The sequence below is a fragment of the Haemaphysalis longicornis genome, unplaced genomic scaffold (assembly GCF_048455015.1).
Source record: "Haemaphysalis longicornis isolate Haplotype H1 unplaced genomic scaffold, Haemaphysalis longicornis Haplotype H1 scaffold_4, whole genome shotgun sequence".
NCBI classification, from domain to species: domain Eukaryota; kingdom Metazoa; phylum Arthropoda; class Arachnida; order Ixodida; family Ixodidae; genus Haemaphysalis; species Haemaphysalis longicornis.
In genome coordinates this window covers 85,208,392-85,235,547 of record NW_027526361.1, presented here as the reverse complement: position 1 = coordinate 85,235,547, position 27,156 = coordinate 85,208,392, and the positions used below count along the sequence as shown (strand labels likewise).

General features: G+C 47.4%; 1 protein-coding gene across 1 annotated transcript in view; it reads left to right on the top strand.

Annotated features, from left to right (window-relative positions):
• Positions 1-274: 274 nt before the first annotated feature.
• Positions 275-27,156, top strand: part of LOC144180419 (uncharacterized) — a 63,717-nt gene continuing 36,835 nt past the window's right edge. Inside the window, exon 1 of the mRNA XM_077708762.1 lies at positions 275-1,286. Within this exon, the coding sequence (XP_077564888.1) occupies positions 504-1,205 (702 nt within the window). The 5' untranslated portion in view covers positions 275-503 and the 3' untranslated portion in view covers positions 1,206-1,286. The remainder of the gene's footprint in view (positions 1,287-27,156) is intronic.

The window sequence follows — 27,156 nt, the reverse complement described above, 5'->3', positions numbered from 1 at the left end:
CACTGGGTCCTGCACAATGCTCCGGACGACCTGATAAAGGAAGCGTTCGCACTAGAGTTCCTGTATATCGCGTAGCGCAAGAGTTTCGCGTCTGATTGCCACATGCCGCGGGTTCCAGTTCGACAGGAAAGCCCGCTTTCAGTGCTGCGCACAAGACCCCGTATTCAGTGAGTTCAGCTCAACTCGGCATCGGCGGTTGTGGAAACGGCGGCAGCGGCGGCCGATCATCTGATAAGCGGCGCAATATCGTGCGCCAGTTTTTGCCCGGCCGATCCTTGCCACTCCTCCTCGCCGCTGCCTCTGGCGCGGCGGCCCGGCGGCAGCTTTTTCACGCAAGAAGGGTGGATTTCCCGCACGACCTGGAACTTAATATGGCGGATGGGCGCTCAACTCTGCTCCCCTAGGGGAGCTATATACAGGAACTCTAGTTCGCACCATACGGCAGTGTTGTTGAAGTGACGAAGGAAAAGTGGCGCGTTAATGGCTGCACGAACTTCAGCACTATGGCCCGCACCGTAGTGCTTCGCCTCAAAGGGGGCGTGGCTCGGGACGATTTTCCGCATCAGCTGCGTGTCGGGGGTGAGCTAGCTCTCGTCGCTGTGCCAGGAAGGCCTCATCTATGCCTTCGCTGTCACCAAACTGGGCACATTCGGAGGGAGTGCCGAGTTTCCAAGTGCAACGTCTGCCGCCGCTTTGGACATGACGGCGCCAACTTCGTGAAAACGTATGCGGCGGCCACAGGACCCGGTACGAATGAAGAGCGAACTGAGCTCATAATAGACGAGGTGGAAGCGGAGGAGGTCGTCGGAAGCCCGTCTCTCGAGCGTACCTCGACCCCATGCGACGTGTCAGCAGGAAAAGGAGACGTCGCCAAAGGTACTGCCCCTGAGGCGACGACGGACAAGGAAGAACCTGGAGCCACACAGGCGCCGGAGGTGCTGCCTCAAGACACCCCACTTCCAAGTGCAGACGACGGCTACCCTAGCGACGGCTCCATGGATGCCGAGGACGCCGTCACGCGTGTGAAAGGTGGTGCGGTGAACGATCTTGCGTCTGAGCGTCCACGGGAACAATGCGCTGTGGATGGTGATGTGACGAACCGAGAGGAGAACTCGTCAACGGGACCGGCAGTAAGGAGAAAACGCCTCGACCCAAAGCCGAACATTCACGTCGGCGAGAAGAGGCCCCCAAAGACACCGTCGTGAAAAATTTGTGTGTGTCTGTACTTCTTGCCACAGTGACTCACGCCAACACTGACGCATCCATGTATCCGTGAAATCACCGAGGTAAGCGGCATGCGGTTTGATTTTTTTCTCAAATGGCTGTACGCCTAGATACTGCAATTAATGTTGCCACAGTTAATGTGCGAGGATTGGCAACGAGAAGTAAGCAATGTCAACTTAGCAGGCTCTTTGCGGACAGGGAGTTAGATATAATTGCAGCGCAGGAAACCAACGTGCAAAGCCAGGAAGTAACAGGCCGCATGGTGCAGACTTTCACAGCACATTTCAATGTGTGCGTTTCGCATGCTGTGGGGACATCGGCGGGGTGCGCTCTTTTCGTTAGTCGATCACTGGGCATTGTTGAGCAGACGGTCGTAGCGGATCCCTGTGGCCGCTTTGTGATTTTTCTTTTTCCAACACTGAATGGAGAGTGATATGCATTTATGCACCTAACCGACAAAGTGAAAGGGAAGTGTTTTTTCAAAGCTTTGGTAAACACCTTGATTGCGGAAGGGCTATAATTTTGCTTGGTGACTTCAACTGTGTGTGCATACAAGAAGGCAGAACAACAAAAGAGCGCATTAGAGATAGGGGTACTGAGTGTTTGATGGATATAATTGAACGAAATTCTCTTGAAGACGTGGCTCTTTTCACGCCCAAAGGCCCAGTGTGGTTTACCCACTATCAAGGGAGTAGCCACGTTAGACTCGACCGCGTGTATATTTCAAGCGAACTAGTCCCTCTGTGTGCCAATTACAAGGTCGAGGCTTTGGCCACGGCCGCTCGATGGAAACTAGGTCTCCATCGAGCGGCCGTGCTTTGGCTTACAGCGACCATTGCTTAGTGGCCTGCAGCCTTGGAACAAAGAAAAACGTACCGAAATGGAACTGGAAGTTGTGGAAATTGAAGAGTCGTATTCTTACAGATGAACCTTTCACAACCAAAGTTAAAAAACGTTTTACTAATATGTGCACTGATATACGAATGGGCTGGGGGGCCAGATGGGAACTTTTTAAAGAACAAGTCAAGATTACCGCAATAGAAAGGAGCACGATTCTAAATAAACAACGAAGAAAGAATGTAAAAGACCTACGCCAACAGGTAAGCACCCTTCTGCTAGAAGAAAGCATAAACACCGGGGAATTCAAACAAGAGATAAGTGATACGAAAAACAGGCTAGAAGCAATCGATACAGAACGCTACAGGGGAGCCATCGTCAGAGCACGCGCAGATAAAATGTGGATGGGAGAAATGCCCACAAAGCGTGCGCTACCAGACGAAAAGCGCTATGCGCAGAAGAACATAATAAAGGAAATAACGTACCGTAATATCGTTACAGCCAACAAGGAAATTATTGAGCGCGCATTCGTAGAGTACTACACAGAACTGCTCGGCACGCATATTCCAGAGGGTGAAGGTTTCGCTAAGGAATTTTTACCGCTCATGCCCGAGTTAGATAAAGATGTATGTGACATAATCGAAGCACCAATTAGTGTGGGGGAACTGGAAAGAGCAATTGACGTGCTGAGCGTTGGCAAGTCACCTGGTCCACATGGCTTAGGCGCAGAATTTTACAAGGCATTTAAAACAGAGGCGGCAGTGTTTTTATGTGAAGTGCTTGTGGAGGCGTACGAAATACGTGTGCTTCCGCAAACGTTTAAGGAGACCTACATAGTCTTGATACCAAAGTGCGATTAAAGAATAAAGCTACTGTCCGTAACGTCTTATAGGCCAATTAGTCTAACTAACGTCGGCTATAAAATTTACATGAAGGTCCTAGCACGAAGGTTGCAAACCGTAATTCAGTGTCTGGTAAGTCCACATCAAACTTGTGGTATTAAGCACCGCACCATAAGCATTAATGTTCATGTAGCCAGAAGTATTTTGGAGTTCTGTGATGCTTTCTCGGGTCGTGTGGCAATGGTGAAACTGGATCTGGAGAAAGCTTTTGACCGAGTATCGCACGATTTAGCATCTTAAAATACGTGAATCTCGGATCCGTTATTTTGGAGGGTACAAAAATGGCCTATGCCGGTTGTAAAGCGAGCGTCATTGTTAACAAAAACGTAACTGAGGCGATAAACATAGGATGCTCGGTCAGGCAAGGCTGCCCATTATCCCCACTACTTTTTGCTGTATGTATTGAAACTTTCTGCCTAAGAATAATGAAGGAGGAGGAAATACGAGGATTCCAATTGCAGACTGCTGAAGTAAAACTGCTCGCTTACGCAGATGATATTGCTGTTTTTTGTGGGGATCAGGAGAGCGTAAGTGAAACAGTTAAGGTGGTGAAGTCCTTCTGCGAAAAATCAGGAGCGGTAGTTAATTGGGAAAAATGTTCCGGGTTTTGGCATGGAAACTGGAACTCAACGCCCCCTTTTTTCGAGAACATACAATGGGCAGCTTTGCCGACAAAGTATCTCGGTGTGCCGCTGGAACATTACCGTGATACTGGCCAGCACTGGAGTGACGAGACAGAAAAGCTGAAAGAAAAAACAAGAAACTGGCAAAGGCGCAACTTTTCGATGTTTGCCCGTTCCACGATCTGCAACCTTTTTTTGTTAACCAAAGTATGGTACATGGTACAAGTGTTATGCATGACTCGTGTAAATGTCCAAAAAGTCCACAGGGTTTTTGCTATATTCATCTGGTCGTCCAGTTGGGAAAGAACGAGTCGTACTAATCTTTTCAGATCAGTAAGGAAAGAAGGACTTGGTCTCTGCATTTATTTTTACGAAAAGTTGTCGCAAGATTTTATTTTTTGGGAGACCAAAAGGATTTATTCTTGCGCACGGTTATTCAAGACCGGTTGAAAAATGTCCTACGTGAGTTTGTTGTGTCCTCTAGCAGTCATTTTGGTAATGGGGTAAGGGGATACCTACGAGAAGTAGCCCTGTCAGTTGAGTTTCTGAAAGTGCGGTTCTCACTTGAATACCTGTCTAGCGTTCCAAGAAAGTGCCTGTACAAGGGCCTTGTCGATGTTTGTTTGCCAGTACTTCTGTATAGGTCGTTATACGGAAAGGGCACCGGATCTGATGTTCTCAGGAGGGCTAAAAGAATGCCCGTAAAACCAAGTATGAAATCTTTTTTTTTCTTTAAACTTCACAGCAAGACGCTACCTGTAAATGTATGGTTAGCAGAGAGGTTTCTTCGTGCCATGGACAACAAACTGTAGTCTGTGTAAAAAGCCGGAAACGGTCAATCATGTGTTTATTGAATGCTGGGACCCGGTGTTCCACTGGGACATCCTTCAGCGCACGTTGAAGAAGGAGCTACCCATAACCCCACACGGTATTCGGTTCCTGCCCCTGGAAAGTGACGGTGGTGTATCGTATGACTTAATCATGGTGCTCAGCCTGCACAGCATATGGAGGACGAGAATGGCCGTGCGAAATGCGGACATCAACGCCCGGCCTGTCAGGGAAAACTTCATTGAAAGTGTGCAGTACATAAGGGAGGTGCTCCGTGTAGAGGATGAACCGCCAGAGTGGTTGCCTGTCCTGGATGATCTAGTGTGGCTTAGGAAGTTTTAAAACCTCTCTGTGAGCCAAGGCTGGCTGACAGGTTTTAACATTATGTATTTCTGTTTCTGTTCTGTACAAATGTGTAAGCAGGCAATAAAAAAAATCCGTCGTAGACCAGTGGTTAAAACAACTGCCACTAACTCTGTCTGGTCTACCAGACACAGGCTCAAATCCTGCCGGTGCATGTGATTTTATGCGATTGTAAATGCTACGCGCACAGACGCGGACGGACATTGCGAGGTCCTAAGGTGCTCCGCACCTAATAAAGCAGCTTCATTCAAAGTGAAAGTGGCCGGAAGTGCAGAGCAGCGGTTCGCCAGAGGGGCTGTGGCGCCATTCTCTTCTCTTTGCAACCACAGCTCACGCTCGTACCCTCTCAGTCTCACTTCTCTCTTGATGAAATGAACAGAGGGTTGTTCAATGCAATTCAATTTTGTCGCATTCTCAAGTGCTCGCGCGCCCCCACCTGAGACAGCTCGCATTTTTTTTTTCGCCTAGGCGGCGGCAGACACTCCTCCGGAAGTGTGAGGGGAAAGGCAGTATGCCGAGCTCGCGCCAGACTCGTGTGTGAAAACCGCCCTCGGCGTCTAGAGGCGCCAGAGAAACAACACACAAAACCAGGCATCCGTGAAAGCAAGCGTCTTGTTCTTTCAGGTTCACAAAAAGCACAAAAGCAAAGCACCCGCTGTCCGCTGCACGTTCATCGGGCCTTCGGGTCCTTCGTCATCGTGTTCGTTGCGTGGCTCCTCCGAACCACGTGACATTTGCGCGGGAGGTTGAAGCACGATTTAGAACAACATGCCCGGCGGCGCCGACGCGCTGCGAGGTAGCGGCAGAGTAGCGCGCGCCGCCGTGCGCTCGCTCATCGCGCGATCCGCTGTGCACAAATTTCTAGTTAGGGAGTATCGCAATCGTCAGCCATTTTAGGCATGTTTCATTTCTGTGTACATGGGACCTCCTGACTGTCCTTTTACTTAGCCGTACAAAGCTTCGGTTTAATAAAATACTTGAAGATATTACCGCTAATATGGAAACTGAACAAACTAGAGGTCAAAACAGGGTCCGTAGAAGTTTCGATAAAGTAAATAAGCACCACTTAAATGGAATCTAGTGTAACTTTGCGAGCGTTTCACGGACCTCACGCAAGCACAGTCAAACCAAGAACTCCTAAGCATAAAAAAAAAATTCCCCCGCATTTCCCCGAGGGGGAGAATGTGAAAGTGCGAATGCACGGTTGTCGGCCCGCTTGCGGCGCTGGCGCTCGGCCCCCGCAGCCCACCGCCTCGCCGCCTTCTCTTCCATCTCTTCCATCGGGTTTGTAGTATCACGTGTACACCACGCAGTTATCAAGCCGCTATAACGCCGCTGAGTCGCCAACGCACGCCGCTGACGACGTAGTTTGAATGCGTTAAAGATATAAGGCGCGTTACTCACACTGATATCAGCGTGGCGTCCGTGGCTTAGTCGGTGGAGCGTCGCGCTGCGGCCGCAAAGTCCTCGGATCGAAACCTAGCGTCGGATGCTGTTTCTTTTTTAAATATAGAGGAGCACTGCGGACGCCGCCGCCGCCGACGCCGCCGCCGCCGCCGGCGGTGGATGGTTTGGGGTCGCTTATAAAGTGCATTCGCACTTAAAAAAATTGGGCCATTCCACTCAATGTGAAAGCTGTTCGAAGTGCAGAGCAGTGATTCGCCATAATGGGCTGGACCGCCGTTATCCGTTCACTTCTGCCATCCAATACATTTGGAATTTACCGCTTTCGCACTGCTCCAGCGCCGCCGGCCTGAAACTGCGCCAGCAGGAGTTCTGTTATTTATGTGCTTGCTTTAATTTCGTATGGTGGAGCTGGTTTCCGTCATTTCGAACGCGCAATTTTTTTCTTGCACGGCTGGGGCCTTTCTACGCCATTTCAAACGCGCCATTTTTTCTTGCGTGGCCGCTTTTTTTCGCTTAAAAAACCAACCCAACGAGCATTCCTAACTAAATGAATACGGAGGCTGCCGGTTACATACACAGATTTTGCCTGAGGAGGAGGAGGAAAAACTTTATTGTGAGCCTGGTGATGTGGGAGTGGCTCCTCAGTCCAGGAGACCATGGGACGACCTTGCTGTCTCAGCCCTGGACACCAGAAGTTGCTGTGTATCCAAGCCAGCGCTGGTCGTCAGGTTATCCCACAGCTCAGGGAGGGGAAAGGAAGTGTGTAAAGGTGGGAGGGCTGGGTTGTGTGCGCACCCCAAGATCATGTGTATGAGGGTACATGGGTAAGGGCAGAATTTACATGTGGCAGGGTATTGGGTGGGGTACATCCAATGTAGCCAAGTTGGGTGAGGAAAGGTGTTTGTTCGAAGCCTCCGGAGTATTACTTCTTCTGTTTTAGTAAGATGCAGGGGGGGGAGGGGGAAAATGTTGTCTTGATGTGCGGTAATGTTGGGTGATGTCTTGAAATGTGAGCAGGGGAAAGAGACGGTGTTTCCTCAGAGGCCTGGGAGGAGAGTTCGCAGGCTTGTCTATGGGCAAAATTATTGCCCGTTAGTGAGGAGTGTCCCGGGGTCCACACAATGTCGATCTTCCTGTTGGGGGCGTGTTGAGCCAGCAGGTTCCAAGTACTTGAGGCCACGTAACCTGATAAAAAGCTGCGACAGACGGCTTGACAGTCTGTAATTAGAACCGTTGCGGGTGTTTGAGTGATGGCGAGGGCCACAGCGAATTCTTCCGCGGCCCAGATAGATGGGGTCATGATTGAGGCGCAGGTGATGATCTTGTCCTTAGTGGTTGCTATGGCTATGTGATGGGACGGATTGGAGTAAGGGCTGGTATCTGTGTACAAAACATTAGGATTGCTTCCGTAGATTTGTTCTTGGGCTTGGCTACGGGCGTGTCGACGACCGGAGTGCAAAGTGGGATGCATATTTTTGGGAAGAGGGCGGACACGAATGGATTGACGCCAATTATGGGGAAGAGGTTTTCTGTCCGTGGTCTGCGGAGTTGACATTTTGAGGTCCTGTAAAAGTGCCAGTCCTGTTGGTGTTTGAGTTAGGCGGAGACGTTGACTGGAAAGATGCCCTTCGATGAGTTCCGAGACAGAGTTGTGAATTCCTAATTGGAGCAGTTTAGTTGTCGCGGTGGACATAGGAAGATTAAGAGCTTTCTTTATAGCTTTGCAAATGAGGCGATCAATGGCTTCCGTGTCAGTTTTGCTGAGAGTTAGGTAGGGGGCGATGTAGATGACCCGTGGTATGAGGAAGGCGCGGATAAGGCGGGGAAGGTCTTCCTCCTTCATGCCGCGATGTCGATTGGAGATTCGGCGAAGCATGTGGGTAACTTGAGTAAATACTGTGGTGAGCTTGAATAATGTCTGATCATTCCGTGTATTGGCCTGGATTGTAACACCAAGTATCTTGAGTGAAGGTCTGGGATGTATAAGCTGACCATCGAGGGTAATTTGAACTGATTCTTTATTGAATGCAGGGGGGCTTTTCCGTACAATGATGAGGTCAGATTTTTGAGGGGAACACCGAAGGCCAATTGATGAAACATATTGTTTTAAGTGTCAGTGGCTTTTTGAAGGGTATCTTGAATTTCACCTAAAGAACCCGTGTCAGTCCAAATGGTAATGTCATCCGCATACAATGCGTGATGAACACGGGGAATGGCTTTAAGCTGACGAGGGAGGTCTAGGAGAGCGATATTAAAAAGCAAAGGTGAAAGAACAGAACCTTGAGGAGTGCCTCGATCTCCTAGGGTGATTGGGTCAGATTTCACATCGCCTGTTTTTAGGATCGCCTGTCTTTGCGTGAGAAAATCGGCAATGTAGGAGTACGTACGCAAGCCGCAGCCTGTTTCGTTGAGACGGAAGAGGATTGCAGAATGAGAGACGTTATCGAAGGCTCCCTTTAAGTCCAATGCAAGAATTGCACGAGGTGAATTTCGGGAGGCTGGTATGAGAATTTCTTCTTTTATCCGAAGAAGGATGTCTTGCGTGCACAGATGTTTTCTGAAGCCGTACATTGTACTTGGGATGAGATCCTTAGTTTCTAGGTAGGGTTGTAGACGTCGGAGTAACATGCGCTCCACCAATTTACCCACACAAGATGTTAAAGAAATAGGACGAAGGTTGTCCAGGTGGGGGGACTTGTTAGGCTTCGGGATAAAGCGGATCTCTGCTGTTTTCCATTGGGGGGGAAGTTTTCCAGATTTCCAATGGGCGTTAATATGCTGCAGAAGTTGTTCCATTGAGGTGTCATCCAAGTTGGCTAAGAGACGATAGGTCCCATGATCCGGGCCCGGGGTGCTGTTTTTGTTGCATTCGGAAAGAGATGTGCGGAGTTCGTAAAGTTGAAAATCTCGATCAAGGTCCGGATTTGGCTGGCCTGTGTAGGGAGGGGGAGTGAAATTTCTGGCTTTGTGGAGATATTTATTTTCTAAGGCACGCATGAGGGCTTCAGAAGAGCTGGAGAGTTTGGGTCAATGCTCGATGAGAAGCGTTCCTATTGGTTTGGGGGTCGATGAGATGCCGGAGCAGGTGCCAAGTTCTTTTGGTTGTCAGGGTACCTTGGAGGCTGTCACACAGCTGTAGCCAATTTTCTTTTGAAAGGTGGTTGGCGTACTCTGTTGCCTGTTGATTTAGAAGTGCGATTCGGAGACGTAGTTTGCGGTGGTGCCGCTGTCGCTTCCAGCGCTTGGTGAAATGAACCTTCAGTGTTCTTTGCGCTAAACCACGGGGAGATGACAAGCGTCAGCAGTTCACAAGGTTCGAATGGTTGACTATCTAAACCACGCGTTTATCGAAGCCTCAGCGTGACCCCCTGATGAAGGTCCAAGAGGCTCTACTTGGGTGCGTTATCTCGCTGCGCCACCTGATTCTGGCAGCCGCATCGACCGTTAGCAAGCTACGACGACATGGCGAGCCCATAAAGGGCTCTGCACTTAAAACGTAGATCTGAAATAGCCGCTACGAAAGTGAACGTCGTAGAACGGAAGCAACAGGCTAGCAGCCTAAAGAACACTGCTAACAAAAGGGTACCTTTCCTTCTTACATTGTTTTGGTTTGTTTATGCATGTGGTATTAAGGTTCGCGAAGTGGCCAACCCACAGAAGACGTATTCTTCTCTCGGATGCAAGGAACGGTATCTACTGAAGTCTGAACTTTTTCGAGGCTATTGATTTTGAAAGCTTAGCGAGGCATGCTAAATCAGAAACAAATCCACTTGACCGGCCGCACACCAGAATCTGCAGCGTCGTTTTAAAGCGAAGCCTTCTATATCTCACTGATGCAGTATATCGCGTCGTAAACGCAGTGCAGGAAAGCCAATTCTCTCTGGCGGTGATGATGATCGCCAGATGATTCCGAGGCGGTCGAAACAGTTTTGGAGAGGGGTGCATGGACGAGCAAAATTAGAAAACTCATGCGCCCCTCCGTCTAATGACGACGATGGCACAAGGCGAATTTCTTCGTGCGAAAGGAAATGGCGAAAGGTGAAAGTCAAAGCAGCTGCGATCAAAAGTTCAAACTGCGTGCGGGTCAAAGTCGAACCTCATCTAGTCAAAATCCAAACCGTCTGCGAGCAAAGGACCAAGCTCGAGACGACAACCAAGAAATCCCTCGCGAGAACGCTTAGCGTTCAGTCATTGTCACCGTTAGGCGGAGGGGTGCAGTATTTTTATTAAGGCCGAGCCGCAAACTGTCGAATATAAAGGATTACCCGCGGAAATAGACTGTGTATTTCCAACTTGAGCGTTATTTTGTCTGCCCTTTGCTTGTATTATTGCTGCCAGTACAGCTATCTTTTTGTGATATGTATTTATTGTGGTTTGAACACGTTTTTATTTTAGAGTATCGCTTTCTTCGAAGAACCGATTTCCAATCCTCGAGCGCATATTGCTACTTTACAAATCTCTTTCGTGTAGCTTCACGTACAAATGCTTGAACAGCTTACTTTCGGAACGGCAGACGGGTTTTTTTTTTCGTAAAATAAAACGTGCCTTGACGTCAGAAAGTAAAACCACTCAGAGCATTGCACCCGCAACAGTTCCGAACCTACCACTGTGGATATTACGAAGCGAGTCCATTATGGAAATCCCCGTTCCCCTTTTCGTCATTCACACCAGCGGCGCTGGAGAAAGCTCGGGCCAATCCTGTAAATATACTGCTCTAGGGGCGATACGGTTGCAGAAATGCAGATAAAGTGAACTGTTTGGAGAAGTTGGATGAGGGAGAAGGTTTGTAGGAGGGTAAAAAAAATGGTTGAAAGTGATACTGCATCCTGGCACACTTTGAGAGTTTATGTCGTTCAACCGTTCTTTATATTGGGCTGCTTATGAGCCAAGTTGATCACAACACTGCGTAAACATACAGGAATAACTTGATACTGTAAGGCGGACAAGTTCTCAGATCTAGCCCCGCTTGCCTTACCACAACTGCGAGTTTACTATTACTTTCTTCTATTGCTCCTCCGTGTGCGCTCCTTCTTATGTGAACTTTCTCGAAACATTTTTTTCATTCTAGTTACCGTTACACACTCTACTGAGCAGTTGCAGTGCTTACCTAAATTCCCCTTTTTATGCTTACAAAACGCCAGATCGCGTGCATGTGTCGGAGTTGCCATACGCCTCCTATTTCTCAACGCTGATTCAGCGGGGCTTCGATCGTTCCACATTTTTTTTCATCCAGTTGCTTTCGTACCACGAGTTTAAACATTTACATTCTTGCTTTGTGCTGGGCAGCGACTCTTCATGGCGCACAGACGGATCTAGCATTCTGCACGGCTAGTAAAAGTTTCCAAACAAAGTGATTCAAGGATATTTGCATCGATTACCCCGTTCAGCCTGCGCGCAACAGCACAAGCCGCCCCCTTGAGTTATGCACGCTGTCGGGGGCCTCGCGCGTATCGACTGCTCTACACACATGCTCTAATGCAGATATACTCTACGAGGCTGCAAGATCAGCGTAACGCGGGGCAACATCTGAAGGAGTAGTAGTTGTAGTGCGTTTCGCAACAACGGTTCAGCTTACACTCTCTGGCTGCACAAACGACAAAACGCAGATCAGATATACGAGCTTGCATCTTGGTGCTTTCTGTGAGTTAGCCTCTTTTCAACTACAAAGTAAAGCCCGATACTTCCATTTTGCTTTCATTTCGAGGCGTGTTAGTTCTAAGGGATCTGTTTATGCTCAATATTTTATTTCAGTTCTCCCATAACCAGTTTAGGCTGAAGAAATATTGGTTTGTTTGTGTGCGCTCTCTCAGTCCATACATACGTATATATTTAGTTTCGACACGCTCTCTGCGCTCGAAAACTGCGAACCTTATGCCCGGGAAAATCTTTCGTAGAGGGCTATCCACTGGCAGCTAAAGAAAACTGTTTCATTTGTGTGTGTAAATAATTCTCAAAGAACTGGCAGAAGGTAAGCACAGCGTGAGCGATACTGCCCCTTGCTGCTAAGCATATGTTGATCTCCTCTTTTCCAGCTTCTCGAATGTTTAGTGTGAGCATGGCGAATAAACCCGGAATTAGTTTTCCCTCTGCGGGCTGAGACAGACTGCATAGGGTAACTTGGTAGCTCGAATGGTGGAAAAAAAGTAGTTCCAGAACAATTAAGGTTGCACCAACCTACAGAGGGGGGTAATTTTTTTTTGAAATTTTCACTGGGCAAACAATTCAGAACGCTGACAAAAAAATCACAACACTTTGTTCTAAAGGATATTTTGAGGCCCTGGCTACATAAGTGTAATAAGATGATTACGAAAAAAAAGGACAGACTAAATTGTGACAAAAAAAATGCGGATTTTAGCCCTAGGGGTGCTGCATACTGATATCTGGGTCATTTCCGGCTACTTGCGTTGAAAACAAATAAAAACCAGCTTGAATCTTTTGACCACGACTCGAGAGCACATAGTGGTGTACATGAAAGTTCACAGTGTGGGCGAATGAACTTATGTGTTCGGTTTGTGCGCGGAGCTGCTCTGTGTTATCCTCCTTGTTCCGGAGATCCCTAGCTTTTTTCAGCCGATCCCACCAGTTTCAAGTTATTCTATATTCTTAAACATATATGAATGGGGGGAAACAGTTGTTATTACTAACATACACACATGTATTTATTGGTTCCGGGAAATTCTCTGGAAACAAGTCCTCCTGGGTAAGTCAGATTGCCGGGTGTGTCCTTGGGAAATCCGAATTATGCTGGCCAACAGGATTCGTAATCTGTTCAGGAAGAGGCGCCAGTTGCTGCTGTGTCTCCTCTTCATGAACACAAAATGCACAACCTGACCGAAGGTTGGAGAAGTTTGACCTCGCATCAGGACTGTCATTCGATCAAATAAACGTTCTTCGCGTGTGTTGTTTTAGCTTCCGCGGCTGTGGTGCGATATGCGATATGGGACGCGATTTTACTTATCGTACGATGCCGTATGCTGGCACAAATGACAACCATTTTTTTTTTCTCACAGGCACCTCCTTCTCCTTCTAGCGTAGTCTACCCGGCTGAAAATCACTTAGTCCTACTTCTGAATCCAGGCATAGGGTGCTTCTATTCCTGCGAATTATGACTGCGTGTCACGTCTGTTAGTCGACGACCAACGTGATGATTCTGTATGTGGGGTTTGTCATTGAAAAACGTATAGAAACATATTATGTGTTAGCACATGAAAGAATGTCAGTACTTGTTGCAGTAAACAAAGCCCGGAGAGAGCGTTAATACTACCCTTGACCCTTCTCGATAACTTTGGGGAACGGTTACGTAACATGCGCTGTGTGGCGCCTAACAATCCATTATCCTCGTTTTGTTACTGCTAGCAAGTGCTATCAGTGCACTACATTTGTTATTAAGAGTATCTTTTCCAAATGCTAGCCCTGCAAATTCACATAATTCGCGCTCGCCTAATTCTGCGTTAGTCTCTCATCAGTGTCGGGTACTGCGCTTTTACCTGATTCATTGATAACTCGAAATCATTGAAGAAACTATCGATAGCCTAACCATTGTAGCTTGAGCTTGGTGCATAGTGTGCTACAATTCGTAAATAATACGTTCTGTGTATCTTGCAAACAACGGCTGCGTTCCTGTCACTAAAGCTAAAAAATTTCCGCACACTCCCTGCTACCTCTTTGTGGAACAGGCTTCCTGTTTTGACGGGGTCCTTCCTTAATGGCACAGGATATATGCGCGATGTTAAACTCCTTAAGAGCCTCGCCTGTTTTTACAACTTCACCTAATCTTGTGCTATCCAACTTAAGTGTGAGAGCTTTTCTTTGAGCCTACCCAGTGATCGGCCCTCTCTAGAAACAGGTGTAATGCTGACATCGTAGCGCTAAGCTCGCTCAGGTGAGGGACGGTGTCGAGGCGCCATTAGCAAACCAAAAGAACCACTGAGGAAAAATTGTTCTCAAGTTTGAAAGTACGAAGGGCTAGGCGCTAGAAGCTTCTAGCTTCAGAAATGGTTGACTATACTGTAGTCTGGGGATCGCAGCTATGCGGCACGCATCGGCGAGTAAACAGGAGGCAATGCGCCTAAAGCCGCCGTATTTCTAAGAGGAAGGTAGCTAAGTGGGCGCGATGAGCTGGAGAAGAGGAACGCTCGTTGCTTGCACCTTCTATGGCGTATGCGTTACTAGGGAGAGTAACAATGAAATTCAATCACAAGGCGTAACACATTCATGGCTACGCCAAACCGTATCAGCGCGTACAGGAGTGTACGTTTGCACGTCCCAACTTTCGCGAACTCGATGTACACTCCGTTCCACGGGCACCGGCGGAGGTCAAAGACAGTTGATGACCTTATTTTTGCTACTAGTATAGTTTCTCAATAACCTCGCTCCTTAACTGTAATGTACATGTTTTTTAGGAGGACGGTTTATTTCCACATTATGTATGTCATTCCTCAAATAAAACTTAATCGTACGTCCATACGTCAATACTCATATAAGTGTACTGTTAAACCTCTTGCATTGAAACAAATAAAAATATAACGGTTCTTTCAGGGCAGGTCATGTGAGCCGCCGAGAGCATTTGAGCGTACGTGCACTGAAACTCACAGCAGCCGCGCGGCAAAAAAATGAAGTTAAAAAAGAAGAAAATGAGGGGAGCCTCGGAGAAGAAAAAGGCGAAGGAGAGGGTACTTGAGTAGAGTCTGTTGCAGTCTGGAAACGAGATTATTGCAACACTGAATGATGAAGGTTTTTTTTTTTTTTTTTGCTACACTGATGCAACACAGACCGACCCAGATTTGCTTTCGGCGCTCTGAACAGTGACGCTTTTATAAGCCGCGGGCGTTCGGGAAAGTAGATCTGGCCGGTAGAATACTATCTAGATAAAGAAGCCTATCCTCTTTTTCACAGGTAAGAACATCTAAATGATGGGCCCAATCATGAGTTTCTTTGACAGTAAATTAGACCTGACAGATTGCTGCAATTAAAAAAAGCAAAAAGTGTCAGTCAGGTGTTGCAAAAATTATGAGCGCTTTTAGGTGAAACGCTGCCGTGATGAAAATTTAGTGAATTTATCGTGCTCCAAAGTAGGGGCTGTACACTAAAACCCTGGGATATTTCTTTTTTCGAAAGAACTGGTGATTACATTACATGGCTTCTTATACGTGGGCCACATGAGGAAGGGTTGAGTTGAGATAGATTTTTCTTCAATATAATAGCCACATGCACAAGCGTGGGGCTCCAGTCGGGAAGCTGTCAGGGTGAGTTCGTTTCTGCTTGGCGGTATCTCCATTCAGCTGACGTATCAGCAGCCTGGCGTTAGTGAACGCAGGTCATCCTTCGGTTAGTTAGGAGGCGGTTACGGTGGTGACTATGCCCGGCGACACGCTGAAGTACGAAGATTGTTTTCTTTTGAGCCGGCCGTAAATCAACTTCCATTACAAAATCCTCCTTTTGAGGCATTTACTAGTGCTGCTGAATAAACTCATAAGACATGCAGCTGGTTTTGGGGTTACTTCCGCCACGGGGGGTACGAAGGATAGCTAGATGTTGCGGTTAACGGTACTGGTGACGTACGTCCGGGCATACGTTATTCGCTGGGAACAGGTGTAAATCACACTCTGCGAGAAAGAGAGCGGGCGTGTTTCAGTGTGAGCCCCTTACAGTTTGGGACATTGCGCTTTACCTCTAGTACGATAGCGGCGGACCAGTTTGGGGATCAAGAGCAACGCTTATAATCCAAAATCGAGACTGCCCATACTTCCTCGGAGTTTGCGTAGTAGATTCGGGCGCTGAGAATACAGATGCTTAAGACTCCATGCAGAGCGACCTGAGCTGCCACTCAATAATTCGTTTCATTGAAAATAACCGCTCTAAAGTGCTTGTAGCCGCAACAGAGTATACAAATAAGCAAGCAAATATATGCAATCCCCCCAAAAAATTTAAAGGCGTCACATTTCTTGGCGGTATGGGGCTTGCATAGTGATGAGTGGGGTTGCACATGCCGCCAATACAAGGCACATGCGTGTACTTTCGTATCCAGCTTTAATAACATATTCAGTGCGCACTAGGTTGCACAAAGGCATGCCCAGTGGTGCCATCACAGACATGCTAGCAAAAAAATCAGAGAAGTTTGCGCACATAGTTAAGTTTCACTATAATAGATTATTTGCATAGCTGCGGCGCTATTAATCGTCGTGATATGCATCGAAGAGGTCGTCGTCTTCTTCGCGCCGAGTGTTGAATGCAAAGTCATCCTCAGCTTTTACACTTCGACCAGCTCACCTGGCGCAGCTTGAACAAAGTCGCGTAAGGCATGAACCATAGCGAATATGCAGGATTTTATAATACGTGAGTGCTGAAGGACACATCACCGTGCATTTGTGCGAGCTATAAATTGTTTATTTGCACGTTCCGTTGTTGCTTTGCACTGTGCTAGTAGTAGTCATCGTCATATGCATCGATATCGTCGTGATCCGCAGGCCAAGCATTAGGTGTGTGGTAGCGCTTGACGACACCGCTGGAGTTTTTGTTTGTTTGTTGCCAAAGCCACTGCGTAAGCCGGGGAGTCGGCGGTCACCGCGAGGCACGCGCTCACGAGCGCGCGCATTTTGTTGCTCATCGAAGATTTTGCCAATTTTTTTTGTAAAGCAAGAGCGCGTACCGGGAATGCTCGGCGTTCTCCCCGAGCGCTGCGTATTTCCTTGGTATTTCTTTTTCTGTACAACAGAACCTACGGGTTGTTCCACAGCTCCGCAGTTAAAAGCAGCATCAAGGGCTCCTGGACTATGCGGTGAATTACTATTTGCAGTTGGCTGCGACCTCTTTTATTTGTGCGAGATCGTGTGTCCTTTGAAACGTGTATGCAAACCTGCCTGCGAATGCTGGCGTTCCCCGCACGTGGTGTAGGTGCTGTAGGCTAACAACTAATGCCTTAGTAAACTTCCTTTGGGCAAAGAACTGTAGCTGACCATCATGCGCCATGCGGACGAATGCTTCATTCACCGGTGTTGATATTCAGCGCTGTTGTATCACGCAAGCACGCCCCGCATAGTAAAAATGAACGAAAAGCAGTGCTGCTTTTGGCTAAAGCAATGTACCTTAATTAACTGTGCAAAAAGGCGTGAGGCGCCCCCGTTCGGAGATGCGTGAATGATGGATGAAGTTAGGGCGTGGCCTTCCTTCCCATATTTTACTTTTGAGCGATAATTTATGACTTGAATTGGAGATGAAGCCGACGGGGTGATTTTAGGAACGCGCTGGCTACGCGTCTTTTGGTATTGCGGTACCAGCGTGTTTAGAAGCGTATACGTCGCGCGCAAGTCAATAGGTGGTTTTTTATGCACGTGTTTGCTTTCGTTTGCACGGGTTGTAATCCTGTGTAGGGCGCTGCTTTCGCTTAGCACTGCTTGCCAGAGTGGCCGAAAATTCTTCTAGATATTAGGAGCTGGTACGTCATGTCGTTGATGCAACGTAGCGGTTGCTGATTAGAAAAAAACCTCCGTGAACACGATACCGTCTTCGCGCCGAATGTCAGTGATGGGGCAAGTTGATCATACAAGTTTGAATTATGTTATAGTATGGCCATGTAGCTGTCCGAGACTTGAACGAGACATTCGCAAAAAGCAGGTGTAAGGGCAAGAGTTGCTGCAGTGTTTTCACGATAGCTGTAAATTCCACGTTCTCTATCCAGGTGAACGTTTCTGCAAATAGTTGAATGTGGTGCATCCTAAAGAGATTCACACTTCCATCCTCCCCTTCTAAAGAAAAAAGTATTCTAACACAAGATAGCATAGGATAACGAAGAAAGTCTCAATTTAATTCGGCGTGGTACATCTTATTTTATACCAAAATCTTCCTAAACAAAAATCTCGCTTATAAGCGTGTTTGCTTACAACGACCGGCTCTGTGATATTCTGTAGCATTCAACGCCCTTTTGGAATTGCTTGTATGGGTGCATTTAGAAATTAAAGAAAATAGGCGAGATTTATTTACGGTAGCTTGAGGAATGGACACTGATGTATTTCAATCGCGCTAAACTATTAACCGTGAGGCGTAGTTTTCCTCATTCAACATAATTTCAACACAATTGGATGGGTGTACTCGGCGCATGCTGGTAGGCCCAAACAGCTACACGGCGTGACAGGGTTACTGGCGGGCTATACCGGGTATACCCCACCGGGTTTGAATATACCGGGTAGAAGTACTGGTGCGGTATACCTTTTGGGGTATACGAAAGCGGCAGGCGCTGTTCATGCGGACGGTGTTCAACAGCCACTTTTTATATATTTTTTGGGTGTTATCATGTATCTATTCGGCGCATTTTTTAACTTTTAACTTGGAACTGGGGTGAGGTGCCTATGGTTTATTCTTGCTAAAACAAAGTCAGCGTGTATTTTTTTTTGTTTGAGGAACGCTAACATCGATTACTTGAGTTTTTAATCAATGTTCCTCAGGGTTTCCTTTGAAAAAGCAATATAAAATATGAACTGTATCTCTGGCAGTTGTATTTCAAAAAGTTGTTCGTCTATATATGCCACTTGTGTTTACAAGCTATTGTCACTGCAGTTTATTTTTCCACGGTGCGGTACATTCAACCCCAAAGGCACAAAGAGTAACATAAAGAGGAGGAGGAGGAGGAACAAACTTTATTAACAGTGAAGTCGAGCGGGATCGTGGTCGGGGTCCTCATTCCAGGACTCCGTTGGTGCGGCCTGCCGTCTTCGCCCTTTCAGCGAGCCAAAGCTGCTTACACAGGTCTGAGCTGGCAAGCTCACTCTCCCACTGCTCGTGAGTTGCATCAGGGATTGGATCAAGGTCTGGGTTTGACTGGCAGGCCCAAACCATATGGTATAGCGTAGCTTGGCTGCCGCAGTATTTGCACAGGGGGTAGTATAACGTGGGGTGGATGGTGTGTAGCCGCGTGGGGTGTGGAAATGTGTTGGTTTGAAGCCGTCGAAGGGTGACTTGTTGTTCTTTTGTTAGCTGGTCGGCCGGCGGCGGGAAGGTGCGTCGTGTGAGCATGTAGTGTTGGGTGATGTCGCTGTATGTGATGAGTGAGTGACGGGTCCTCTCATCGTCCTCTTGCGGTGCCCGGCGAGCAAGTTCTCGGGCGTAAGCGTGCGCCGCTTGATTACCGCAAAGAGACGAGTGAGCAGGTGTCCAGATAATCTTGACTGTTCTCTTGGGGGGGTTCTGGGTTATAATTCGTGCGGCTACCTTAGAAATTCTTCCAGCCGTGTACGTTCGACACGCCGCTTGTGAGTCCGTAATGATGGTCGTGGCTTGGGTCTGCGTTATGGCTAGTGCAAGTGCCACTTCTTCTGCTTCGAGGATGCTGGACTTACGAAGGGTGACACTTGTAATGAGAGAAGTGGGGGTGGCGACGACCGCTGTTTTAGTGTTTGCACGCGCGTAGTCCGCTGCGTCGGTGAAGACTGTCGTACTCGAGTCGCCGTATTGTCTTTCGAGGGCCAGCGCCCTGGCCGTTCTTCTGCCTTCGTGATGCTGGGGGCTCATGTTTCTTGGAAGTGGGGGAACGTATAGCTTGGGTCTTATATCCCAGGGTATGTCTATCGCAGTATCTGCTTCCGTTGGCGACATGAGCCCCACGTTCGAGAGTACTTGGCGTCCTGTGGGCGTAGTACTTAGTCGCGCTTTTTGGGCATTCAGGTGCGCTTCCGCAAGTTCGTCTAGGGTGTTATGTACTCCCAGAGCCATCAGGCGAGCGGTAGAAGTGCTGGTAGGAAGTGCGAGGGCTTGTTTGTAGGCCTTGCGTATGATGGTGTCAATCTTCCGGCGTTCTGTTGCCAGGAGGGTGGCGTAGGGAACGACGTACGTTATTCTCGATATTATGAAGGCTTGGACCAGACGCAGCATGTCCTGTTCCTTCATGCCATGATTTTGGTTGGCAATGCGGCGAAGCATCCTGACAATTTGGGTGGTGGACGAGTCCAGTTTTTTTATTAGTTGGGTGTTTTTGCAATCTGCCTGATATGTCATGCCGAGTATTTTGATGGTTGGGGTGGGATGGATTTTGGTCCCATCCATTGTGATATAGATGTCCGTGGTTGTATCTCGGCGGCGTTTTTGCACCATGACAAGTTCCGATTTCTCAGGCGCACAGGTGAGACCACACCCTTTGGCGTAGGCATTCACCACGTCTGCAGCCTGTTGGAGGCGGTCCTGCATGGCTCCTGCGGACCCTTTGCTTATCCAGATAGTGATATCATCGGCGTAAATGCCGTGCTTAATGTCCGGGATTTTGTTCAACTCTTTTGGCAGGTTTATCAGGGCTATATTGAAAAGTATTGGAGACAAGACAGCGCCTTGCGGCGTACCCCTACTTCCGCATATCAAGGGGTCGGATCGCAGGTCGCCCACCTTGATGACAGCTTGCCGGCCCGTAAGAAAGTCGCGGACGTATCCGTACATTTTTTCGCCGCAGCCGAGGTAGCTGAGGTTCGTTAGGATGGCGGCATGAGCAACGTTGTCGAAGGCCCCCTTGAGGTCTAACGTGAGGATGGCCTTGGGCGTGGTCTTACTGGCCGATTCGAAGATGTCGGTTTTCAGTTGCAGCAGGATGTCTTGTGTTGAAAGGTGAGGACGAAACCCGAACATCGTATGTGGCATTTGTTCAGTTCTTTCTAAATATCTTTGTAGCCTGTCTAGAACAACGTGCTCCATAACCTTCCCGACGCAGGAGGTGAGGGAGATCGGGCGGAGGTTGTCGACGCATGGCGTCTTGCCCGGTTTTGGTAGAAATCTCACCTCTGCCTCCTTCCATGCAGTCGGGAGGATGCTGGCAGTCCAGCACTCATTCATGTAGGAGGTTAGAGCACCGATGGAAGCGTCGTCTAGGTTTGCCAGAGCCTTGTTCGTTATTTTGTCCATACCCGGTGAGGTGTTCCGCCGGATCTTAGCCAGGGCCGCCCGCACCTCAGCCGTTGTTATTGGCTGATCAAGAGTGGAGTTCGGAGATCCAGTGTATGGCGGAGCAGGATCCTTGGGGGTGGCTGGGAAATATTTATCCTTCAGGGTACACATGAGGTCTTTTTCAGAGCCTGGGTATTGATGTATGATAGTCCGCATCGTCTTTTTATTTTCTCCCCTGCTCTTGGTGGGATCTATAAGGCATCTAAGAATGTTCCAGGTCTTGGAAGTGGTGAGTCTTCCGTTGAAGCTCTCACACATGTTTAGCCAATTTTGGCGGCTGAGGTCCGCCGCGTACTGGGCCGCTTCCTTGTTTAGTTTGGCGATTCTTAAGCGAAGCTTCCTGTTATGCCTTTGCTTTCTCCATCTCCGGAGTAGGCTGCGCCGGGCTTCCCAGAGATGAAGCAAGTGATTGTCTACCGCCGGTGTTTGATTAGACATTTGAATTTTCTTTGTATGGTTCGTAATGTCGTTGCATAATTCTTCGGTCCATGCGCGTATGTCTTCTATCGTGTTCGTCTGTGCCTGATTTCTCTTTTTCCTTATCGCATCCCAGTCTGTTAATTTCGCTTCTCCTATTTTTCTTCTGTAGTACGGCCCATACACTTTGGTCTCGATGATCATATGATCGCTGCCCAAATTTTCTTCATGGCTCCTCAAACTGACATTGGAGAGGTTTGCTGTTAACGTGAGATCCGGGCAGGTATCTCTCGTTGTGCTTGTGCCGATCCTAGTAGGCGTGAATGGGTCATTAATAAGGGTGAGATTCTCTTCGTGTAGGATATCTGAAAGTTCTCTGCCTCGTTTGGTTTGATAAGTGTAGCCCCAGGCTGGGTGCGCGGCGTTAAAGTCCCCTACAATGACAAAGGGGCTAGAGCCCACAAGACTCTTCGCCCGCCGAATAATATCCGCCAGCCCCGAGGCCTTGCTTTTCGGCCGGCAATAGATGTTCAGAATGAAAATGCTTCGAGATTTTTTAATGTTTTGTGGAACCAGTTCTGTTAGGATATTATGATGAGTACTTGTTGCCAGATGGTGTTGAATCGCCGTAATGTAAAACGACGCGAATGAACCAACGCCAGCAAACCTGCTGGGATTCGCTAAGTTATCAGCTTCGTATACAAAACGGCAGAGAATGTACATTTTTATGGGAAGTATACAAACGCACTATCCATACTGCGCAGCATAAATGAATCACAGGCACTTTGGAGTGCTCGAGTTGAAATAGTGTTGGCCGTTGCGGTAAAACTACACTAACGTAAAAAGTTGGCCTATTTCGGTAGATTAGAGTGTCTTGAATGCGACTTTGAATGGACTTTGGATGCGGAATTCTTCGCGCAGAAAACTACAAAAACGTAAAAGCAGATATCGGGCCCCTCCATACACTTTTCCGAACTAGGATTGGTGACATAACGTATTTCGAATCGGGAATTGACTGAGCTTACCCAAGCATCGTTATGAAACCCTGAGCCGGATGGATGTAAATTGAAAATAAATCTATTAGGGAACTTTTGCTGACAATTAGCTTTTTATATTACGCAGACATCAGGTAGAAAGCGACAGTTACGAAGCGGTCGAATTTGCTTCAGTTTTGATTTTCTTGAACTGTTTCATTTTGCGTACAAGCGGTGTTCGTGTGGGGGAATGCGGGAGCCGACCGTAACTCGAAATCACTAGTGCATAGACATGCGACAGCTGGCGTCAATACCAGGGTTTATTATCTCTTTGGGGGAAACGGAAAAGCAAAATCCCAGCATAAAAATTTTCTCGTCAGAAAATAACACACCGTTGGGCGTCGAACGAAAGTTGCAAGAGCCACAAAACATATGAGGTTTCAATTACAAGAAAAGTGTGTCGGCCTTTAGCGTCCATATAATTGATAGATGGGTTAATACTAGCGCGTAAACGGGTTCCTAAGGACTCACAAGGTTCACATTCGAAACTTGACACCATAAAAGCTCGCCTTTAAGCTTAAGAGTAGTCTAATTCAATTGACCCTATAGATTGTACCCATGCTGCACTTGAGCCCTATTTTTATTTTGCCGCTGTTTTCGCCTTGCGCGCAGCTGGTAACCGATTGTTTCCTGCTTAGCTTTCTTTCCCACCAATGCGCTTCCCCTTTCTTTCTTTCTTTCTTTCTTTCTTTCTTTCTTTCTTTCTTTCTTTCTTTCTTTCTTTCTTTCTTTCTTTCTTTCTTTCTCTGTTGTTTTCTTTCCATCTCTACCTTTTTCATGTTTTCTTTTTTTCCAAAGCCATAAAGATGGAATGGGCAGAGTTTTAGTTTTGTCATGAGATGGCAGGCAACCACTAAGTAATTGCTCTCCTCGGGTATCCGCCTACGCCCTGGCTATTTTTGCAGCCCACTTAGCCGTGGACGTGATAATTGCTTCACGCACTCTGGCACGCCACCACTGCACCCATAATTTCCCGCGCGAGCTTTCAGTTAATTGAGAGCGGAAACTGGTGGTTATAAACGCTGTCAAGAGTTATTTCCTCATGAGTTATGCTCGCGTGCCCCTCTGTCTCTATTTTCTAACTTTAGCGAACTAATTTCTGCTTTCCCTTCACAAAGGCACGAGCTTCCGCTCGGCACATGCACAGGTAAAACGTGCCACGCTGCGACGAGCCCTTCGTGGCCTTTCCGTATATAGTTCATATTTTTACGTCATTCGTGGCATAAGCGGGCCTTTTTTCACTTCTATTGCTTCTATTTGCGCCTACAAAAAAATGCTTGTGCTTGATGGCGCTCTGAAGAAACCGTGAAAAGGTTTTCCTGTTCTGAAAGAGTTGCTGAAACAGATGATGCTGAAGATGAGGCATCTTTCCAGCAGTTTTAATGAAATTAAAAGAGATGTATTTAAATAAATATTTGATGTTATCTGAATCCCTATGGGAGGAGGGAGGAGTAAGCAATAAATACTCGCGTGACTACGGGAAAGAAGAGCAGGATAATTTGCACTAATATACCGTTCCGGGGCCCCCGTTTCCGTACTGACTGCGTAATTACTCCCGAATCTGTTTATGCCGTCTTGGTCCCACCCTGGCCTGCGTCATTATTAACACTTTCACGACACTGCACCCTCGCGGTAGTTCTCGCGAGAATAGAGATTGGTCCGTGATGAGAAAGCTTGTGCGTCTCAACGGATGGGCTGTGCGGGAGCTCGCTCCTCAAGACTGCATGGGATGCTGCATTGAACGTCAATTTTATTCCCACCGCTGATCTCTACCAAAGGATGACAATTCCAAAAAAAAAGGAAAAGAAGTCACTGGGGAAAAGGGGGTCTAGCCTTGCCTTTTCATACCGTTAATACACCATAGTGAGGTGAAATATCGATATTAGGTGAAATTAGCCTGGCAGAGATTTCACGAGATACGATATTCCACGATGCCATATAGTGCGGTAGATAACCGTAGTTCTCTGTCTCACTGTGTACTCCATGACTAGTCTAGTCTTGACACCCCGGGGTGCACATCGGGCATTGTTTACGCCATGGCTGCTGGCGGCCATGTGCAAATGGCATAACCAAGTCTGAACAGCCGCAAAGGTGTCCTGGATGCCGGAAAAGCCATTTCTAGAAAGAGCAGTATACGCTCTGTCACTCTCCCCCCTTAACCAAGCCTCCTATACTAGCAACACCGCGGCCCCTAAGGCATTGTTTCTGGGTGCTCTAAAAATGTTTTGACATTGACTGCTATAACACTTGTGTTGCCATTTCTGCCCACATTGCACTGTAAGACGTTCCCTTCATTCACGTCTGCCAAGCAATGTAATGTCCCGCTGTTTTTATTAATGCCTTCAGCCAAGGTTGTTTACAGATTGACTGCGTCCAATTCCGCTGATGCGGTGATAAACACCTGGCAGTCTAGTCCAAGGTAACTGAAGTAGCAATATGTTCAGGTTTCCTCGTGGCAAAAGGGACTAAGAGAGAAAAAACTTAGAGAATATAACTAAATAGGAACCATCGGAATAACACAATTATACATGATTGTTGCGAGTGGTTGCAAACAGCCATATGTGCGTTTGTAGATTCTCGCATCCTCACAAGTCGAGACATATCAGCTACCACGAGGTCTTTCCGGACTTGCTAATATCCAAACTGCTTCCAATAGACGTCCCTAGAATACTGCCTATAGCACTACTTCCACAATCATGCCACCCTCCAGATAATACCTTTCTCTTACTTCAGTATTGATTCCACCCAAGGGGCCACAGGATCGCTCTGGCACCCCTTGCCATGCATATCCTCCCCCGAGCCCTCATGTGAACAAGATGTGAAAATACATGTTGGCTGAGGCATGTTTGCTGATAAGCGCTTTGTGATTGCATAAACTTGGCGTGCAAACTAATAAACCTTTCTCTCTTTTTCGCGTCCAGTCCACATACAGCAAAAAATGGGTGCGATACGCTAACAGCGCGGTGTTAGCTTTCAAAGTTCACTGCAGGAGCGTAAGACTAAGGTAAGCACAAGGAGTGAATAGATAATGTAGCGTCAAAATACTTGTTACAATTTTTCTATTTGTTACCTACTCGACTATTCCTAATTTCAGATAAAGCTGTTTTCAAAGATAGCGACAGAACGATTGATTTCGAGCTGGGATTATTTTTCTTCCTCTTGCACTGGCGATGAATGCAATTTGCGAAAAAACTAATCACTAATGTGGCGCTGTACACATGCCAGTGACCCTCTTTGGCTAAACGTTCGCAGAACATCAAAAGAAGTCCAAGGGGCAAACCCTCAAGGAGGACTAAAATTTTCCCTGAGTGGCTTTTATGGCATCAGCAATTTTGTATACAAATACTGTTGTCTTGTGTGATTACCGGGATGTCGTTTTTTGTGAAAACGTTCACAGAAGTGTTCTTTAAAACCTCGCATTTCAAAGAATTAGTTTTCTAGTCTGTGTGCAGCATAATATACATAGGAGTACCGTGACTTTCAACTTATATTTTAGGAACTAAAGTTCTGGTCCAGCCATGGAGTCGTCTACGGCGGCACCGGTACGATCGCTGGAACGTTCGTCGCAATACATCTATATATGTCACTCTTCGGAAAAACCTTCATTGGCTCTAGAAAATTCTGCTTTTGGCCACCACAGGGCGGACTGAGGCTGTGACGAGTTAAGCCATGTTCAGATTTTCATTAGGGATCATTTAGCGTGTAGCACTCTATTTGATGACAAGCAGTAAGAAGTAAGCGCATCACGAACAACTTCAGTTAAAGCTTAGTACGTATCAGTGTACAAATTTATGAGAAAAAAAAGGGGGATCGGCAGCTACCCCAATTCTTAATCAGAAACCAGTGAGCGCTCAAGAAAGTAATCCCTTTAACCTGTCCTGGGAAAATTGCTAAAGGAAGGGGCCAAAAACCTTCAAGCATCACTATTCTCTCGTTCCTGGCGTACGGCCGCATCCTGGTTCCCGCCTACGCGGCAGTTCTTTATTCTCCGAGGCTACTTCTTCGTCGGCCTTGCATCCTGGTTGTGGTTTCCAATGTCAGGAATAAACGGGTGGGTAACTGCCTTAAGTTGGGGTGGCCCCGTAATCGAGTTAGGCGACCGTGACCGGGCAGGCGGTTTGAACACGCGCTTGCCGTGGTCTCCTGGAAATCAATTCAGGAGCCCGGCCTCTACCTCGGACGAGCGTGGCGTGGTTCAGTTTTCTTAAAGGGGTAAATGCAAAAAAGGGAGACTATGCTCACGGCTAGAATCTGTATAAATGGCATGCTAGCGAGAACGGCCGCTGTCGTTCGTGATAAGATTCCTTCCCTTGGCGATTCTTCTGCACACATCTATGATAGGGCCGCTAGGCCCGTTACTTTGACGGATGGCTTCTAAATATAGTGCTTCGTCACTGGATGGGAGAGCTTGGTACAACGTTAAGTGGGAGGCACAGTTCAAGTGGATCGCACCTAATGGCTTAATATATAAATTTCAACCTCAGCCCTAACTGCAATTTTTGAATCTGAGATCAAATAATTCTGCAACGTCACACCGTAGTCGACACTCGATCGTTACTATTATTTTACCTGTATTTCACTAGGATACTTTATTTGGCGCCA